The 21,164-nt window shown below is 34.5% G+C and overlaps 1 protein-coding gene across 2 annotated transcripts in view; it reads right to left on the bottom strand.

Annotated features, from left to right (window-relative positions):
- Positions 1-21,164, bottom strand: part of PTEN (phosphatase and tensin homolog) — a 104,786-nt gene that overhangs the window by 29,494 nt on the left and 54,128 nt on the right. For both annotated transcript variants that reach the window (XM_010379624.2, XM_030941484.1), the window contains 3 exons: positions 13,830-13,874; positions 8,155-8,198; positions 6,006-6,244 (listed from right to left, as the gene is read on the bottom strand). In XM_010379624.2, coding sequence (XP_010377926.1) covers positions 6,006-6,244; positions 8,155-8,198; positions 13,830-13,874 — 328 coding nt within the window. The remainder of the gene's footprint in view (positions 1-6,005; positions 6,245-8,154; positions 8,199-13,829; positions 13,875-21,164) is intronic.

The following is a 21,164-nucleotide window of genomic DNA, read 5'->3' as shown; positions in this document are numbered from 1 at the left end:
TGGGACAGGGAGAAGGCAAGGGAGAGGGAAAAAGCAGTAGTGATTCTAAGTAACTTTGTCATGTAAAAGGAAGTTTAACTCTTTAAACTCAAATTTTGGGAGTCCTTTCAAAAATACATATTTACTAGCATTCTCAGGATGTTTTAACTCTTTCTTCATAGTTTGAACATGTGAGTTATCTAATACTGAAACTTAAGTGCAGATGCAGATAGTGTGGGGCACAGGGCTAGACGAGAACCAACCCTAAAAGTTGCCCTGCGGCATGCTTTCTTAGAAGAAAAAAACCACCAACAGCTTGCTTTTGAATAATCTTCACATGTTCATAAAGCAAAGGTATCAAATATACAAATGAATGACTCCTAAGGAAGTGTAACACAATTTTCTTCTTGTAAATTAGTGTATAAGACAGAAGGAGCCTTCCTTCCCTCAAGCAGTTACCTCACTCTCAGAACATTTTTCTTTATAGTATCAGTTGTCTGACTTCTCTGCAACACTCAAAACTCAAAGTATTATTTGGGCATTACTAACCTAATGCTTTATTTTATGGTCAACTTGTACCCACCACTCTGCCATCTAATTTGCACCATGTTTGCTGAGGATATGTCAAGACTCTGAGCCAGATTTATTTTGAAGAGACCTCTACAAAGTCTACAAATTCTTTACCAAAATATGATGACTGCCTCATCTCTCTTCAAAAAAGGGGGAAAAAAAGATTATTCTTCTATATAAATGTCACTAGAACACAATTTTCTCCAGCTTCTTAATGTTTGTCTATAATTAAAATTAAGGATACAAGCAAAATAACATTATGATTCTAAGTTATAATTCTGACTATATAATTCTGATTATAATTCTAAGTTAACCCCATACAAACTGAAAAGTAGATAGAATATATGTATCTCCTATAATGGTGATTCCCAATTACAAAAATGCAAATCCACAGGCTCAATCTACAAGGAAATACTGACAAGAAGAGAATAAGCCTATTATGAGATATTCCAAGAATAAAACTACTTTAGATAATCAATTACATTTATTATAAGACAGTTACTCCTCAGGAAGAACTCCACAGCTGTAAAACAATAGCTTTACCATGCTTAGCTAAGTTTTCTTATGATGAAGTTAGCTATTCATAAAAGATTAAAAATTATTTCACTAGTATTCTAACCAATAGGCAAACAAGTGGTATCTTTGAAAGTTTTAAAACAATTACATTTCAAGTATTTTACAGGAGCCTGCAGTATTTATTTCCAAGACCAACAACCTCAATCTGTCCAAATTCTCTTTAAATCAGGGGTCATTAAATGCTTTAGCATTTGTAAGGAAGCATTTGTAAGGAAGGGTATAAACTGAGGAGCCTTTCAAAATAGACCAATTTTATCAGCATTTCATAACCTTGCAGGAAAGCCTGACCCTATACAGAGATTAATTATTTTGAACAGTCTCAAAATTCTTTTGCAGTTCCAGGATTTGTGGACTTGATAGTATAGAAGGAAATTTAACGGTATATAAGAGGACTCAAATTTTCCTCTGAATGCTAATATTAACTGGATAATATTAATCACAACACTTCCCCTTTCTGGGCCTGTTTGATCATCTATAAGAAACATTCCTGGAAGGGGAAAAAAAAAAAAAACCACCATTGACTTTAATCCATATCTAGTTTTCTAATGCTGTTTCAATCTAAACACAAATGCTACTGTTTAGTAAAATATGGTCAACAGCATTTGCTCCTACATTTCTTTTTGCCTTTTACAATAAACACAGAGATAAAGAAGGTAGGAACACATTAGGATACTCCTTTAGATCCTGTGAATAATTCATCCAAAATATGGTCTAAGTACATTAACTAAGCATGAGCCAAGTATAGTAGATTTCAGTTATTTATTTTGATTCCAAGATACAAAAAGTGATCAACTTCAGCAAAATTACTTAACTCTGAGTCTTATTATATAACAGCTAAACATAACAATTTTGATATTTATATTCTTACATCCTTAACACTCTATGTACAGATCTCCATTTTCTATTTACTAATAGCCCATCATCTCCTTTCACTTGGGGGATATTCCAACCTATACAAAGGACGGAGAATATACGGCGACTAGAGCAGTTCTACTGATGAAGTAGATACTATTACATTTTACCGTATGATACTATAAACTTTGCATTTTCTTTTCATAACTGCTATTCTTGCTAGCTTTCATTCTGGCCCTACTTCACAAAACCCTACAGGACTTATGATTTCATCAAATAGTCTCTCCTCACCTCTGAAGAGAAACAGAATTGATAGTATTACAAGACTGTAATGACTAGAATATCTTCCCGCTGGCAAATTTAAAATACGTCCTTACTTTTTCATTATGGAGTCTTCTCTTGGATTTAATTTGGACTGGAAACAGAAAATAAAATATAATAAAGTTTAAGTATCCTTGGGTTTTACTTTTATCTCTGAACATGATGAGATGGACTGTCTCAAGTCCTTCTTAAATGGCAAGTTCTCACCAGCAGCAGAGCAGAGCCAAATATTCTTAAGAAGCAGCTATATCAGATAGGGTATGTATGCATATGTGTGTGGCTGGGAGTGTGTAAGAGGGAGAAAAGAGGGAGAAAAAGAGACCACATGTGAGAGCACAGTTAAGTTGGAAAGTCTAGACCATTACAAAAACTGTTCCAATTAAAACTCCTGATTATATCGTCTACTAGGCTATTGACTGTAATGCTAAACAAATAAAAATGTCACACAGTTGAACGGTGAAGGCAAGTATCTTAGAAAGAGTCAAACACACTTGTAGCATGAAGAAGAAGACTGTTGCAATACCTCTATCAAATACTTTTATCCATTCCAAAAAAAACCCTGACATTAAAAAAAAAATAATAAAGGTCACAAAAAGATTGGAAGTACCACCTTTCTTCAGATATGATTTCTCAGTATAGCCGGCTACTAGTTTTCATCAAATGCAAGCAAGGTGACACAATCAAGGAAACATTCCCATTTTGGAATCCTTTTTGGAAACTTCAGAAAACATTAACACTTTCAAAATGGTGAAGTTTCTTTACCAAAAAACTTCTCCTGAAGAAACCTCAGTATACTGTAGGCAGATAGTACACCTTACTGCCAGAGAACACATCTGATATTGTGGCACTGGTAAAGACAGCAGCTCTCCATGTCATGGTCACCCACTGCTTTCTTCATCAGTATGCACTAGGGTGCAAGACTGTCATCAATCCTGAAAGAAATCTTATCTCTTGTTGTGAAAGTATTCTACTGTTTCAAGTGCCAACCCTTGAATAATCGCCTGTGTAAGAGGATTTGTCATGAAAAGTCTACTATTGTGAAAGTTGCCAGATTTATGAAAGCCAAGACTTTCAATCAAGAGCTTCTTGAGAGGTTTTGTCAAGAAATGGGAGCTCTATGAAGTTCTCTGCTATATGTAAGTTCACTGCTTTCAGAAGACAAATTCTACAGCCTGATACTGTTGTTTACAGGGTAAAATACACTCTTTTTAAAGAGTTTAACTCTTCAATCTTGAAAGCAAAATATGGAGTCATAATCTTTTCCTTCCTAACACACTATTAATGATACAGATCTTGCCAAAAATGATCTCAGTAACTTGAAGGCAAAGAAAATGATGCAACATGAATTTATCTGAAGAGCCTTGGAGAATTCTTATTTCTTGACAAGTCTACTTTCATCAGGCAATAGAATCTTTAGATTCCATTTACTCTTTTTTCTTTTGTAAAATAGCATTTTCAGCACTTTTTACCAAAGTCAACACTGATTGGATATCAAAGATTGGATATAAAAGTTGCAAAGTCAAAGAGCATAGTTTCAACTTGTTATTTTAAAAGTTAAATAGCAGTTTTTTCATTAAAATTTCGTATTGAACAGAACTAAAGCTTAATTTTGGTTAATTTGTACTACTTAGATTTATTCACTGCTCTCAGGTAGTGGCCACCGGTTTTTGCATGAAAAAAAGTGACATAGTTTTCATGAAGGTTCTTTTACATTCTGTTTAAAATAATATATTTCAATGTAATAAAAACTATGTGCAAAATTTTATGTACACTACGTACATTTTTTGGTGGGAGAACATTTATACCTTCCATCAGACTTCTAAAAGGTATGTGACACAACTTAAGACCCCCTGGCTTAAATCTAGTGTTCTATGCCTCCACATTACAAAATTTTTCTATTTTATTACAAAAATTGTTTTACCTGACTTTTTTTTCCACTACCAAGTTATCTGCTGCTCATCAACTCGATTTTAAACTTCTACCATCGCTTTTACTACTGCATTTTAAGTTTTTTTTTTTTTTTTGGAGATGGAGTCTCGCTCTGTCACCAGGCTGGAGTGCAGTGGCATGGTCTCGGCTAACTGCAACCTCTGCCTCCTGGGTTCAAGCGATTCTCCTGCCACAGCATCCTGAGTAGCTGGGACTACAGGTGTGCGCCACCACACCCAGCTAAGTTTTGTGTTTTTAGTAGAGACGAGGTTTCACCATGTTGGCCAGGATGGTCTTGATCTCTTGATCTTGCGATCCGCCCGCCTTGGCCTCCCAAAGTGCTGGGATTACAGGCGTGAGCCGCTGCGCCTGGCCTATATTTTTAATCAGTAAAAGCAATTGTTTCCCTGCAGATGATAATGGGATAAATCAAAGTAAAAATCTTTAGATCCTCAGCTCTATAATTCATGCCAGTGCTATCATTCCAAGGTGCAAACAATATGCAGAAATGTAAGGCAATCTACCACAATCTTCAACATTCACCAAAATTATGCACTAATGTAAGATTCAATTTTATAAACTATCAACAATAAATAGTACTTTGGCATCCTTATACATAATGCAAAAAAAGTCACAAAAGGTAAGGAAATAAGACATGAGAGAGGGGTAAAGGAACAAGGAATCAATGCAACTACACAGCTTTAAATGATTAATATGATCATTCTATTTCTGTTTACAGCTGAATTAAGAAGAAATTAGCTTAACATGAAGGAGAACTCTCTAAATGAGTTTTTCTATCTGTCTGGAGGGGCTTAGGCTTTGTCCCTCTTAGAGATGGAAAAATGAACAAAATCTCTTTGTATTAAATTTTAACATGTTTTGCCATACTTACCACCCAAAGAAATACATCAACAGCAAAATTAAATCACTGTAAAAGTTCTCCCAAGAGTTTTCTTTTTGCTTTCAGATGTACTATAAGAATCAAATTTGTCACTGATTTTTCAATATAGTCCTTAGTTTTCTGATCAAAGAATCAAGAATCTTCTATTAATCTAACTACATTTATGAATATTCTTATAAAAGAATAATTTTTACGTATTACAAAAGTTCACACTTTACTAGGTAATGGTATTTTATCCAAAGGCATTCTATGCTCAAACAAGCTTCAGAAATATAAGCTTATTTTTGATAGCTTTTTAAAAATGTTATCTTAAAAGAATTTTATGAGACCAAATCTGCAATACAGTTAATGGGTAACATGTGCTAGTATGATACGAAAATGGTAGCATGAACAGAAAAATGAAATCAGTCAGTCATTTCTCATATAGAAATTGAGGCAGCAACTGATTTAAAAATTTAGAAGAAATAAGGATTAGCAACTATTTTTAAAAACTGTTTTCTAGGGACTGAGGGTGGGGAGGGAGGGACACAAGATGAACAAGATCTGAAGATCTATTGGACAGCACAGTGACTATAGTTAATAATAACATTGTTTAATTGAAAATTGAAGCTTGTAGATCTTAAATGCTTTCACCTTGGAGGGAGAAGAATAATTATGTGAGGTGATGAATATGTTAAGTAGCTTGACTGTAGTGATCATTACACAATGTATATATACATACATCAACAGATATTATACATTGTATTTATATATAATTTTTACTTGTCAATTACACCTCAATAAAACTGAAGGAAAAAAAAAAAAAACCCAAAATCTGTTTTCCAATAAATTCTCAGATCTAGGAAGAGGAAAGGAAAAACATCAAAAAATAACCTACCTTTTTGTCTCTGGTCCTTACTTCCCCATAGAAATCTAGGGCCTCTTGTGCCTTTAAAAATTTGCCCCGATGTAATAAATATGCACAAATCATTACACCAGTTCGTCCCTTTCCAGCTTTACAGTGAATTGCTGCAACATGATTGTCATCTTCACTTAGCCATTGGTCAAGATCTTCACAAAAGGGTTTGATCAGTTCTAGCTGTGGTGGGTTATGGTCTTCAAAAGGATATTGTGCAACTGTGGTAAAAAGATAACCTCAGAATAAGAAAAAAAACTCCTGAATTTTTAATTACAAGTAGGTTAACTTTAGAAATGTTGCATACAAACTTAACAGGTATTTAAAAGAAACACTAGATTCCAGAGAAAAATAATGTATTGCTTAACTTTCTAATTTTTAAATAGAAAACAGTCTCTTGATCAGTCTTACATATAATCATTAAGGAAAGCAAGTATTATTTTCCCCCATTTTATTCAGGAGGATATATTCTAGGAATTTACACTATACGGACTGACAGCATAGGTCACATATTAGAGGTACAGCTAAACCCAAATGAAATGTCACATGGACATTTCATCAGAACTCTCAATGCAAAAGGAATACTATTTATAGTATTTATTTCATCATCACAAAACATATTCCAAAGACAGAATAGATTACTAATAAACTATGGAAAGAACTGCATATTACATTTCATAAAATAAAAATGCTAAGTGTGTTATTTAAAGGTGGTCTTGCAAATGTTAGTGTTGTATACACATGTAAATCATTAGGGAATCCCAGTACTATTTTCCGCCATTTTCTGCAGGAGAATACATTCTGGGAATTTACGCTCAATGGACTGGTAGCATAGGTCACATACAGAGATACGTGAAGGCATACACCAAAGAAATTACTTACAAAATGTATATAATTGTTATCAAAGTTTCAGGTCTTCTCACATGAATTATAAGAGTCCAAGACTTCTCTGTTCACTATAGTCAGAGTTGAGGTTTTTAAAAAACCTTGTTTAGGAACAGGACTATAGATATATCACTATTAATTGTTCTTAATAGTTTCTACCTTAGTTCCACTCTATTAAGATCCTTAAAAACCCTGACTGCTATTCAACGTACTATCCTGTGTTACCTAAATATGTGAGAAGTATGTCTTATATCTCCAATCAAGTCACTCATAATATGGTACAGGATACAATCAATTATCCTTTGGTGTGACAGGACAGCTCTTCTGGTAGACAATGACTATCATTATAGGGAGTCAGAAGGAGAGCTTTCACTTAGTCATCTGCCTAACTCCATTTTCCCAGTGGTACACAAAAACCTCCAGGAAAACCTGTTAAATGTCTATTTAAAGCAACACAAACCTCAACTAAAGCCTGCTTTGCCTAGTAAGCAACAACCTAAATCCACCAAAAACAAAAACAAAACGTTCTTAGTGAATCTATACCAAATCTCAATCATGAGTGATTTAGAATTTTCAAACCATCTGTCTGAAAGTCCATTCTAGATTTTCAGGAGGGATCAATGGCAAATACATCAATAGTAGCTCATGGCACCCACTTTCTCTTTTTGACTATCACAGCAGCATCTGCCAAGCTTTTCAACTCTTCAGTTCTCTCATGGCTTAAAGTGTTAGGTCATAGAACTGAGTTGTATTTCACAAATAAAAGTGAAAGTTTTTGTGGGCTCCAAGAATTAACTTATGTCTGAAGTAGAATTCATTTAAAGCAATTCCCTCCTCTCATCCATCAGGTTCCTCTTACCAACATTTGTTATACCCTTTCCTACCTTTTATGTCATTCCTCAACACAGAAGAGTTAAGTAGTTCTGCTTTCTCCCTATAGTTGCTTACTATTAGACCTACTGCCTCAAACAGTAGGTAAACCCTCTCCTTATACTATTTTTAGTCTAGGAATTTTCCTAATTCTTAGTCTACTCTGCACTTCAGTCTTCCTGACAATATTAATAGCTTTATGCAATACTTTTTTCCTAAAAAAACAGCAAAATTAAATTTTTTGAAAATTTTTAAGATACTTCTTAAGATAAATATGTATCTCACTCAATAATCTAGATGACTCATTATTATGACAGTTAAGATATAGTCTATTGGGTTTAAGTTATACAGCATAGTATAGTACATTCATACCTACCTCTGCAATTAAATTTGGCGGTGTCATAATGTCTTTCAGCACAACTAAAAGAAAAGTTTAAAAGTGATATAAAGTTATCTTTTGCATTCAGGAAGAAAAAAAGTACTAATATTAACAAACATTGCCTGAATCTTTATAATGTGACACATATTACGCTGTTTAACATTAATTATTTCATGTAATAACAAGAATTCTATTAAGTAGATACTGTTATCACCCCCATATTATAATAATAAAACCAAAGCTTAAAAGATTAAGTGTATGCAATTAGAGCTAATAAATTTGCTTACAAAACTTGTGATGCCACTAATATAAAGTACTGCAAATTCAGGTGCTTCCATGCTTTCAAATTTCCTTTATGAAAAATTTGCGTGCTATTGTAATTTTTTTTTTTATTTTACAAGTACCTATAAACAACTGACTAGTTTCAATAGTATCTGTATCTCATAGTTAAGCATACATAATTCTCAAACTATTCTTCAAAAAGATATATGTTAAAAATAATAAAAGCATAAGGATAGTAAAGAAAAACTGAATGATGTTAATCTACTTGGACACAATGCTTACCAATTTTTTTTTAAAACAGACCTTTCTCCCTGTTGAAAAGTCAATGCTCACCTTTTACAACAGTCTCTCAGGTTGCAAGTTTTAATTACAGTATGAGAGTAATGAAAGAATAAGCAAAAGCAATACAGAATAGTAAAATGTTGACTTGTCATTACTAGAGTATGCTAATATTTGTCTTAATAGCAGTGATATGTTCGTTAGCATGTACTGGCTTTCTAATAATTAACAGCCCATGTTTACAAACAATCCAAGGCTCAGAAAGAGATCTTATGTATCAGTATGGCTAGCAGTAGCCTGGTAACTCCAACTACTATGCAAAACAATTTTTAAAAAAATTATTTAAAATAAAATCTTAGCATTTTAAAACAAATAAAGGTCCATAGATCCTTAACCTGCAATTTCAATATCCCAAAAGTTCAAAACATCTAACACTTTCTCTTAAGTTTTACGGTAAACTCAACTACAGCAAATCTTGATCTGAAGTAATAAGACTGTACATCATCTTCAATACACTTAGAGTGAAGAGTGAAACATTTCATTTCAGGTATTGACCCACCTCCCACTGGCGTGTTTATGTAAAAGTATACGCATCTGTGTTACCTTTTGAAAACTAAAATTTCTGAAAATGGAAACACTCCTGGCCCCAAGAGTTTCAAATAAGTGATTGTGAACCTGTATTGTACATTTAGAAACCCTGAAAACATCTATATAGTTTCTCTACTTTAAAGGAAATTCAAAATCAAATTCACATGAAGGTTTAACTAATTATAAATAAACTGAAATCCATTGGTTTCTAACTGGTCAGACCTAAAATAAAACAACTTTCATATTACCACTCAAAACAAGCTTTTCTTTTTTAGTATAATTTAGTATATTGAATTTTTTTAGAAAGAAAATGCATTTAGTAATGACATATGCACATATATGCATCCTTGCTAATAATTTCATACCCATGATATGAAAAACAGGAAGAAGAGGACTGACAAAGAAGACAGTCACACTTTACACTTTCTTTGGTACAGATAAAAGAGGAGAAATTGTCAATAGTGAAGAATTCATAATGGAGTATTTTATAAGGAATCAGAGATGTAGGACTAGGAAACAGAATCTAAGAAGCTGGTCTCATGACAACACAACAGAAAATAAACGTTAGTTTTGTGCAGCTTCAGTTCTCTAAACTTCCCCTACTTTCTCAGAATCCCAGAACATGTGGTTTGACAAACACTCTTTAAGATTGCCTTAATAAAAATGGCTCTCAAATATTACTGTTAAGAGGACTATATGGACGGAAAGTGGAAGTAATGACTACTAAGTGTCAACTAGATGAACAAACCTTACAAAGACTTTCCACTTTTTTTGTTTCATCCTCACAACCACGTGATAACTGCTAATATTATCTTCATTTTACATAGGAGAAAGCTAAGATTTAAGAGCATTAAAAAACTTGCCCCAAATAACAGTATACAAATGAAAGAGCCAGAACTCAAGCTCAGTATCTCTGATTACAAAAGTCAAACTTTTTCTACTACTGTTCCATAATTCTACTTATAATAAAAAAACAAAGTTTTACATACAAAAGCAATAACAAATTTTAGTCAAAGCCAGCATTCCTACAAGAGCAGTATCTGTCATAAATGACAGAACCAACAGTGACAATAAAAAGCAAGAAAAAAGTTATGAAAATCTTCACAGGTAAGCATAGCAAATATGGGAGCAAATATACCGGGACTGGTAATGATAAATGTGCTCAGGGAATGGGGGTTGGTAGGATAAGGATGAAGACTTTCTTCTTAAATTAAAATCTCTGATAAATGCCCTCCTTCCACCCACCACATACCCAGTTTCTTTTAAATTCTTTGTGGTTTGGTAGTGATAAGTCTCACAACAAACTAAAATTAAAGATACACAAATGGCAAATGGGGTTTAACCATTTAAATTTAACCATTTATATTTCCTTATAACTAAAACTCAAAAGATGCCATTACCTCATATTGGCTTATATGAGACAAGAGAAATGACTAAACATTTAAAGAATGAGTTTTTATGAAATAAGAGGCAGAAACTGAAGAAAGGAATAAGATTAACAGGAAAAGCTTCCACAGAAGTGAGACTTGCCATAGAATCAGCTAGGTAGGCAGGTCTCTTCTTTACTCTCTTCAATGAAGCTATCACCATCTTACAAAAGAAAACTCAACAGATAAAAATTAGTAAAGCTAAAGGTTTACCACAAAATGATAAAGCATGTCAAATAAAATATGCACTGAAATACAGTAAATACCTTTTAAAAATGAGTATACAGTGAATACTTAAATTCCTCAAAGGCAAGAAGTATAGATCTCTTTATTCACTATCTCCCCTTCCCCATTCCTACCAGATTATACAGCAAAGAACAAAAATAAAATATACTTGTACAAAACAAACTTATTAATTAAGTAACAGTACACCTGAATTTGCTTAATGTTATGAATGCCTGAAGAAAACAGAGATATAAACAGATACAATTAATCAGAAAGTCCATATTAAGAACTCTTCTTCACCATGTATATAATAATTGCTGTAAAAGTTTTAACATACTATTAAATGTGGGTATGCCTAGTGTAAATATTTTAAGATCTTCAAATTATGTATGTTTGCAAAGACATATATATCACATGTAATACTATCCTAAAAATAAAAGAAATAAAATAGAACACCTGCAGCTTGCCAGACTCACTTACCCAGAACCAGAAATATAAACAGAGGTAGAAAAAAGATAAAGAAGATTGGAAAGTGACATTAGAATTCATAACATGCTATAACTTAGTAGTTCTAGGAACTTCTGAAGTCAGTAAAATTTGGAGAGGTTAAAACGAACAAGCAAAAAAGCAAAACATAAAGCGAATATTGGCATAAACAGTGGATGGTCTGCTACCATATGTACCTGTTTGACCTTGTTCAACTCACTTAACTTCTCTAGGCCTCAGATTCCCCATCTGTAAAATGAGAAGGTTGGACTAAATGATCTCTTTCAGGTACTCTCCAGTTCTGAAAGCCTATGATTCCATGTGGGGAAGGGGCATTAAGATATATGCATTAAAAGCTACCCTCAACTACTAAAGAGACTTCATTAACTTGGGAATCCAATGTTTGGGAATATAAAAACAAACAGGCAGTCAGGTTCCTAGGCTCTCTCCAATGCCAACTTTAACCATAAAAATGTAAGTGACCCTACAATACTGATAGTACAGCTGAAGTCCTAAGTTCTTGAAGCAGGAAGTCACTACACACAGGAATGAAAAGAATTTCCTTCCCTTTCTTTGAATATGTTAAACTAGAATAAAATTTTCAAAAAGGCAGAATTTGTCTTAGGTGTCCTTCGATCTCCATTCTGAGACTCTCTAAATCCCCAATTCTGATAGTCTAACCCTGAAGCGACTCAGTTTAATGGCTTCCAGCTTTTGAAAGTTCGTGTCCTTTTTTATTACTTAGATTCTGAATCCAGCTGTGCAAAAAGTACAAAGCTTTGTGGTTTTTCTTTTCCTCCAAAGAAACACTATGGTATCTGGAACAAGGCTCTTTGTAGGAGAGGTTTATCAGGAAAAGAGAAAGACCCCTAAATGCATAGATCATTTGTAAGCTGGGCCCACTAAGTTTCCATAACAGCTTTTACTTTTATCTTGTTGCCTATTGCCACCGCGATTCTCTCCCACACTCAACACACAGACACCACAATCTGATGATAATGAATTCACTGCCATATTCTAAACACTTTTATGCCAACAAGCTTCTTACAATGCCATTCCTTTGGCCTGTAATGTCACTTCCTCTCCTCTCCTTGGCTTGAAAGTCAACCCTTACTGGTTATTTTCACCCTAGCTCAAACATGCCTTCCTTTATGAAACCTTCTCTATAAGGTACAATTACTATTGCCAGTATTCTCTTCATCGCAACCTTCTATACAAGTTACTTCTGTAATGCTTTGTCTACCTTTTACATTAGAATGTAAGCTACTTGAGAACGGGAACTACATCTTATTCACCTCTGTACGCACCCCTCAACATGTTTTGTGATATCTAATAAGTGATAAGGACTTAACAAACATTTGTTCCTTCATGAATCTGAGAAAAATCAGTGAAAATTTACTGAGAGTAACAATATCGATGTCCACTCCACTCTAAGTACTTCTGGCGTTTTATCACACTAGAAAGATCACTAAATTACAGATGAAAAAGCAACACCCCAAGACAAGAAGGCACAGAGAATCTTTCTTTCTTTTTAGTAGAAGTTTAAATGCCCACTGAAGGCAGAAGTGAATCTTATTCTTCCATTTGATAAACTCTATAGAAAAATTGTAACTGTGGATTAGTATGTATAACTTTACATTAAAAATTTTTCCTATCTATAATTTATAGATATCACATGGGAAAGATAAAGTCAGGTAGAAAAATAACATGTTTTATGTGCCGATTTTTAAAAATCAGAAAATGGTCAATATTTCGAGAAGGAAAGACAGTCTTCAAGGGCAAAAATAGTTAAGTTTTTTCTTCCTTCCTTCCTTTTTACCTTTTCACATCTCTACTCCCAAAGTCAAAAGAAAAACAAAAAGTTAAAGATAAGGTCAACTAGCTCTATCAATCAGGTGGGCAGTCCTTAAAACCCTGTCCTAGACAAGACAAGCCAACTAATTCAGCAATCTTAAATAACTTATGTACAGTTAGAGAATGCCCTAACAGCTTTTTCAGTCAATAGCTCTAGAGACACAGGATAAACAAAATTATATTCACTCTAAAGTATACCTCCATGGAAGATGCTATTAGTGCTTTAACAGAAGATCTGCTGTGAATTACACTTCAAATTACCACACAGTTATGGGCTCAAATATGGGCTAGATGCCAAGTCATTTAAAGCAGATCAAGTAACATGAATCTGTGCCAACATTGTTTTACCTCATCACTACACTTTCTAAATGATCTAACAATGCTCTTGGACTTCTTGAATTAATTGGTTTAGGAATACAATTCTGTTAAAATATATCTTTAACTCTACCTCACTCTAACAAGCAAGTAACTTTCACTTAATAGTTGTTTCAGAAGATATTTGCAAGCATACGAATAAGAAAACATACTTACAGATTGTATATCTTGTAATGGTTTTTATGCTTTGAATCCAAAAACCTTAAAACAAAACAAACAAACAAAAAGCCACCATTAACAAAAATGAGCTAACATTTGAAATTACATTAATACTATCGAGAAAAACCAAAAGACAGATTTTCTTTTTCCTAATCTCAAATACCATTTAAGTGAAAATAAATAATCCAACAAATATCCCTCCATGGGTTTAGATCAGTAATCATGTCATTGTTAAATAATTATTACATTACACAGATTTATACAATCTGAAGTAAAGCCAGAGATTTTCAGAGAATATTTTCATAATCTTCTATCTTCAACCTAACATAATGAGATTGAATACTAAGACATAACTTCTTTAAAAAGTATTAGCATTTAGTGCAAGCATACGTAGCTCATACAGGTTTACAAGACAGTCATAATTAACTACTCTTAAAAACAACCCTGAAAATTCAGACATCATTTTCCCTTCAAACTAAAAACTTTTGATATTTGAAAATCCACGTACTACCTATTTATTCTGTACAAAGGTATTAAGCATTTCCACATACATATTCCATTCACCCTCACAAACATCTGAGAGATAGAGCTTATTAACATTACACAGAAGAGGGAGGTAGGTCTCAAAGAGATTACAGCACTCGCCCAAGGTCATGTACAGCCAAGAAGTCAAAGAATCAATACCAAAGACCTTTCCCTCAAGACAGTTATGAAAGTAAACAACAATTACAGCTACCATAAGCACTTACTATATGACAGCACCTCAGGCATATAAATTGTTTAATCCTCAACCCCATAAGATAGACAAAAGAAGGGCTAGAAGACCATAAAGCCGAGGAATTAACAGAATATACAGAATAAAAAGACAAATGAAAATCAGAACACTAAACAAAAACTAAGAGTTCAGGATGTTCAATATTATATTAGGAGTTCCAGAAACAGAGAACACTGAGAAGAAACTGAAGACATAACTCGAGAAAAATACTCAAATCTGAAGGATGTGAGTTTTCAAACTGGAAGGGTGCACGAGTACCTGGCAAAACAGATGAAAATAAGACTGAAATAGAAGCACACATATCTTATGAAATTTCTGAATACCAAAGAAACAGAAGACCCTAAAAGCTGCCAAAGAAACAGGTTTCATAAAAGAATCTAGAATCAAAATGACATTATCCTTTTTAACAGCAATACTAGCAGCTAAAAAAAAATTGGGCAAAACCTTCTGATTTTGAGGGAAAACTCTTCTCAGCCTAGAATTCTATACCAAGCAGACTATTAATCAAGTGTGACTATATGATAAAGGCATTTCAAAATAAACAAAAATCTCAAATAATTTTGCTTCCCATACACTTTTTCAGGAAGTTACTAAAGACGTGCTCTGCCAAAACAAGAGTGGGAAACCATGAAAGAGGATGACAGTTTCCAAGAACTGAAGAATCCAACCCACAAGAGAGGAAAAGAAAATCCCTAGAATAATGATGAAGGGACATCTTGAGGAGAAAGCCATACAGCAAGCCAGGAAGAACAATTAGCCCAGACTGGGACAGATCAGAAGGCACCTGGAAAAGATAAAATTGATGTAATGCCAAATGTGCTTAAACATGTTGAGAGATTTATACAATTAGGGGTAAGTTTATGAATTAAAGCTAAGAACATTTAAAACTAATTTTTTTTAAAAAAGAGAGAGACAACTGTTAAGTCCAGGAAAAACAAAATATGCAGGAAAAAAGTCACATTATATCACTTAACTATGAATGGCATTTATCTAGTTATAATCCCATGAAAGCTCAATACTGATATAACCAAAATTACAATGTAACTACTGGCAGGAGTTATAATACAATTACTGGCAAGAAGAAGGATGAGGAGGAAGTCTGAAAATATGTGTGTGGTGAGATGGAGAAAAACAGTATATGAACTTGAATCTGAAAAATGATGTTACAAAGTAGTGCAAGCAGTATTTGTAACTGTCACCAACATAAATTATAGATTTTTATATCACACTACAGTTGTTGCAGATAGGTTACCATCCTTAAAAACAAAGAAACATAGTGCCCCTTGCTTCCAGCATGGTGGCTCTTCCCTGATACAGAAGGAAATGGAACTCAAGTAGAACACAGAATGCACTGAGGTAAACAGGAAGAGATTAGACTGTTAAGGCTGCTGGAGTTTGGACAGCGAGGGACTAAGAATTTTGTATGGATTTCATCTCAGGTCCTTGGCTGGGGGCTGGGCTGTCTATGTGCAAGATCTGAAAGCATAATGGAGATGACACCAGAGGTAACGAAATACAATACTAGGAGAAGTTGGAGTTCTGGCCTATGCAGAGTGGAAGAGACCTCATGGAACACCCCAGATACTTAGCTGAGACATTGGAAAGGGCAACCTCGAAGTAAAAACCATGCCCCAAGACAAAAGACAAATCTAAAATAGGCCTGCCTTAACAAACAGAACCAAACCTGACAATACTAAATCAACTGTCAATTTAAATGCCTGACAAAATGAAACTCAGCACCCTTAAAGGAAGTAACAATCCAGACTCCCTACATTTCAATATACAATTAAAATTTACTAGATAAGCAAAGCAGAAAAACATGACTTATTACAAAGAAAAAAGAGCAGACAATAAAATCAAGACTCCAAGATGAACCAGATGTTTGAATTAACAATGTCTTTAAAACAGTTACTATAAATATGTACAAAGATGTTAAAAAAAAAAAAAAGATTACAATGAGTGAAAGATGGAAAGTCTCTGCAGACATAGAAAATATAAAAGACAGCAATTTGAGGCCTCAAAAGTACAATATCTGAGAAAAAAAAATCTACTGGATGATCTCAACAGATCGTAGACTGCAGAAGAAAGGCGTGGCAGATTGTATTTTCCAAAAATTCATTTAGCAAATATTTATCAAGCACCTGTTATGTAACAAATACTACTGTGGGCATAGTGGCAACAGAACTCGAAGTAATGACAACCATAATAACGAATGCTTCCAGCAGCCTGAGAAACCCAATGGAGAACTAGCTTTTTGGTATCTCATTTGGAAAACAGCCTAAGGACATTGGACAGCTCCCACCAATCCTAAAATAAATGAAACAAAAATCAGCATCTGAAAAAGCAAAATAATTATTTATTTGCTACTTTTTCCCATGGCTAATTCGCTATTTGGTAACCATATATATTTCCCCTTAGTCCATTCTCACACTGCTATAAAGAACTACCTAAGACTGGGCAATTTAGAAGAAGAAAGGTTTAATCAGAGGCCTCAGGAAACTTACAATCATGGCGGAAGGCCAAGGGAAAGCAAGCATGTCTCCCAGGCAGGAGCAGGAGGAAGAGAGAGAGCAAAGGGGGTCGGTGCTACACACTTATAAACAAGCAGATCTCAAGAGAAATATTTCGCCAGACAGCACTAGGGTGATAGTGCTAAAACCATTACAAACCATCCCCATGATCCAATCACCTCCTACCAAGCCCCTCCTCCAACACGGAGGATCACAACTCAACATGAGATTTGGGTAGGGACACAGAGCCAAACCATATCACCCCTGCTGCATTGTTTAATCAACATCTGATCTCAGAACCCTAGTGTAACTACAGCTGTTAGTGCTGTTACTAACACATAAATTTACACATAAATCATCCCTGCCTTAATCCCATCAACACAGGCAAGCTCCAAACATTTCAATTCTTAACCACTTCCTCCTGACCAACTTCAGGATGGTTATTAGAATTACTTCTGTTACATATTCAATACATGGAAAGTATCTTGTTTAAAATGTTCCTGTTTGTAACTTTTACCTGCACAGTACTGCTTTCTCCTATACTGCCTCAAGTTAAAGAAAAAATAATAACAGCTTTGAATAATTCTGCTCAAAAATAGTGATTCCTAGTACTCAAGAAAATCTACTCTCTTTAAATAGCTATAAAGCTGGAGGGAAAAGAAAGAAACAGAGGCAGGCCAGGCATGGTGGCTCACGCCTGTAACCCCAGCACTCTGGGAGGCCAAGGCGGGCAGATCACTTGAGGTCAGGCATTTGAGAGTAGCCTGGTTAACATAGTGAAACCCTGCCTCTACCAAAATTACAAAAATTAACCAAGTATGGTGGAACATGCCTGTAATCCCAGCTACTGGAGAAGGTGAGGGAGGGAGAATTGCTTGAACCCGGGAGGTGGAGGTTGCAGTGAGCCGAGATCATACCACTGCACACCAGCCTGAGTAACAAAACAAGACTTCTTCTCAAAAAAAGAAAAAAAAGGAAGAAAGAAACAGTGGCAGAACTGACCTATTAACTCACTGAGAAAATCAGAAGGCTATCAAAAATACTACTAAAAACTGTCAAATATTTCTCCCAAGAAATTGTATCATTTTGTGCTTTTACCAACATGCATAAGAGTTCCAGTTAATCTATATCTTTGCCAATTCCTGTAAGCCCTTTTTTAGCCATTCCAGTAAATATGAGATATCTCATTATGTTTAAATTTTCATTTCCCTGATGACTGATTTTAAGCATCTTTTCATATGCCTATTGACCATCTCTATATCTTCTTTTGTAAAATTTATTTTTACATTTTTTGCTTTTTTTTTTTTTTTTTTTTTCAGACAGGATCTCACTGTGTTGCTCAGGCAAGGTTGCAGTGGTGCGATCACAGCTCACTGCAACCTCCGCCTCCCAGGCTCAAGCTATCCTTCTACCTCAGCCTCCCAAACAGCTAGGACTACAGGCGCATGCTACCATGCCCAGTTAATTTTTTGTATTTTTTTATTTTGTAGGGACTGGGTTTCACCATGTTGCCCAGGCTGGTCTCAAATTCCTGGGCTCAAGCAATTCACCTGCCTCAGCCTCCAAAAGTGCTGGCATTACAGGCGTGAGCCACTGCACCCAGCCTGCCCTTCTCTTTATGGGGTTATCTTCTCATTATGAAGTTGTAAGAGCATGTTTATGTATATATTATACATTCAAGTCCTTTTTCAGATATACGTATTGTAAATATTTTCTCCAAGGCTGCTTGCCTTTTCATTTTCTTGAGTCTTTCAACGAGCAGAAATTTTTAATATTGATAAAGTCAAATTTGTCCATTTTTTTCTATATGGTTAATTTTATATATACTGTCTAAGAAATCTTTAAACCAAAAGTCACAGAGATTTTCTCCTATGTTTTCATCTAGAAGTTTTATATTTTTAAATTTTACTTTTACATTTAGGTCAACGATCCATTTCAAATTAATTCTTGTGTATGGTAAGATGTAAAAGTCAAGGTTCACTTTGTTTTCTCTATTGCTCCAGTATTACTTGTTTAAAAGATTATCCTTTTCCCGTCAATAATCTCAGCACCTTTGTCAAGAAATAAGTATGTGAGCTTTTCTGGAATCTACTCCAGTCAACTGATCTTACGTTATGTGACCCAACAATTCTACTCAAAGGTATTGAATAAACAGAAACAAAAATGTATGTCCACAAAAGTCTTGCACATGAATGCTTACAGCAGCTTTGTTCATAACAGACTCAACTAGTAAAGAAATGTCATATCCGGCCGGGCGCGGTGGCTCAAGCCTGTAATCCCAGCACTTTGGGAGGCTGAGACGGGTGGATCACGAGGTCAGGAGATCGAGACCATCCTGGCTAACATGGTGAAACCCCGTCTCTACTAAAAATACAAAAAACTAGCCGGGCGAGGTGGCGGGCGCCTGTAGTCCCAGCTACTTCGGAGGCTGAGGCAGGAGAATGGCGTAAACCCAGGAGGCGGAGCTTGCAGTGAGCTGAGATCCGGCCACTGCACTCCAGCCCGGGCGACAGAGCAAGACTCCGTCTCAAAAAAAAAAAAAAAAAAAAAAAGAAATGTCATATCCATACAATGTAGTATTACTCAGCAATAAAAAAGAACAAATTATTGATACAAGCAACAACAGGGATAAATTTCAAAAATATTATACTAAAAGAAACAAACCAGACACAAAAAGGAATACATGCTATATGATTGTATTTATATGTAATCCTAGTATAGGCAAAACATCTATGGTGATAGAAAGCAGATCAGAGATTGCCTGAGACCAGGTTTGGGGACTGGACCACAAATGGGCATGAGGGAAACTTTTTATAAAGCGAGTGTTCTAAATCTTGGTTGCTGTGGTGTTTACAAGAAGGTGTGTGTGTGTGTGTGTGTGTGTGTGTGTGTGTGTGTGTGTGTATCAAAAGTCAATGAACTGTACATTTCAAATGGATAGATTTTACTGCATATAAATTATACTCCAATAAAGCTAATTTTTAAAAGTAATATAAAAAAAGTAACATAAATAGCCTCTGATTTAGAAATATCAGTATGTAAAATGCAACCTACCTTTAAAAAGTCTCAAATTTATTTTGATTCAACTAGAGGATAGCAACAAAAGGAGTATACCATCTTCAGGAATTAGAACTTTTTAGAATGAGAGGCAGAATGACATGGTATAGAATAGCACTGTCTAACAGAACTTTTTGCAATAATGAAAATGTTCTGTATCTGTGCTGTCTTAATACAGTAGTCACTAGCCACATGTAGCTACTGAGCACGTTAAACGTAGCTAGCAAAAACAACTGAGTAAATTTATTTTATTTTATTTACATTTAAACATAAATAGCTACATGTGGCTAGTGGCTACCTACACTGGATAATAGATATCTAAAAGTATCTATCTATGAAAAAAAAAATCTACTGGGATACAATCCACATGCTTCCTAGTCAGGTAGTAGAAATGGGTACATCCCTAGAATAGAGCATAAAATTGGAACAGAGAAGAGGTACAGTAAAAATTAGAGACTTTACAACTGTCAAAATATATACTAAACGTATTTTCAACTACATGCAGTTTACCAATAAATTCTTGCTATGCTTGATTAATTTGCTTCTGTCATTAGATTAGAAAGAAACTACAATTCTGGATATATTTCTAACTAAGAATGAGGAACAAGTTTGAGTGGAAATGCCAGGAAACAGGGAGAAAGTGTTCACATAATTTTAGAGTTCACGTCAGACAAGGAAGGAAATACTGGTGTAGTTAGATATGATACAGATCAGTAAAACAGATTTCAAAAGCTTCATTTAAATAACAGGCTATGAATTCATAACTCAACCTATAATGAAAGACTTGTGGTTTTAAAAATTAAAATTCTGTATAAACAACTACAAATGACTCTAGTTTTAAAAAGACAAAGAAGGAAATACAGAAATTATCTAAAATCAACCAACACAGCTGCAGTTAATTTACCTTCAAAGCTCAGATTTAAAAGGTACATATATATATTATAACAGCCAAAAAAGGGGATGGGGAGAGAGAACTACAGATGAAACAAA

Source organism: Rhinopithecus roxellana, chromosome 11 (genome assembly GCF_007565055.1).
Source record: "Rhinopithecus roxellana isolate Shanxi Qingling chromosome 11, ASM756505v1, whole genome shotgun sequence".
NCBI classification, from domain to species: domain Eukaryota; kingdom Metazoa; phylum Chordata; class Mammalia; order Primates; family Cercopithecidae; genus Rhinopithecus; species Rhinopithecus roxellana.
This window is presented reverse-complemented; position numbering and strand designations above follow the sequence as displayed.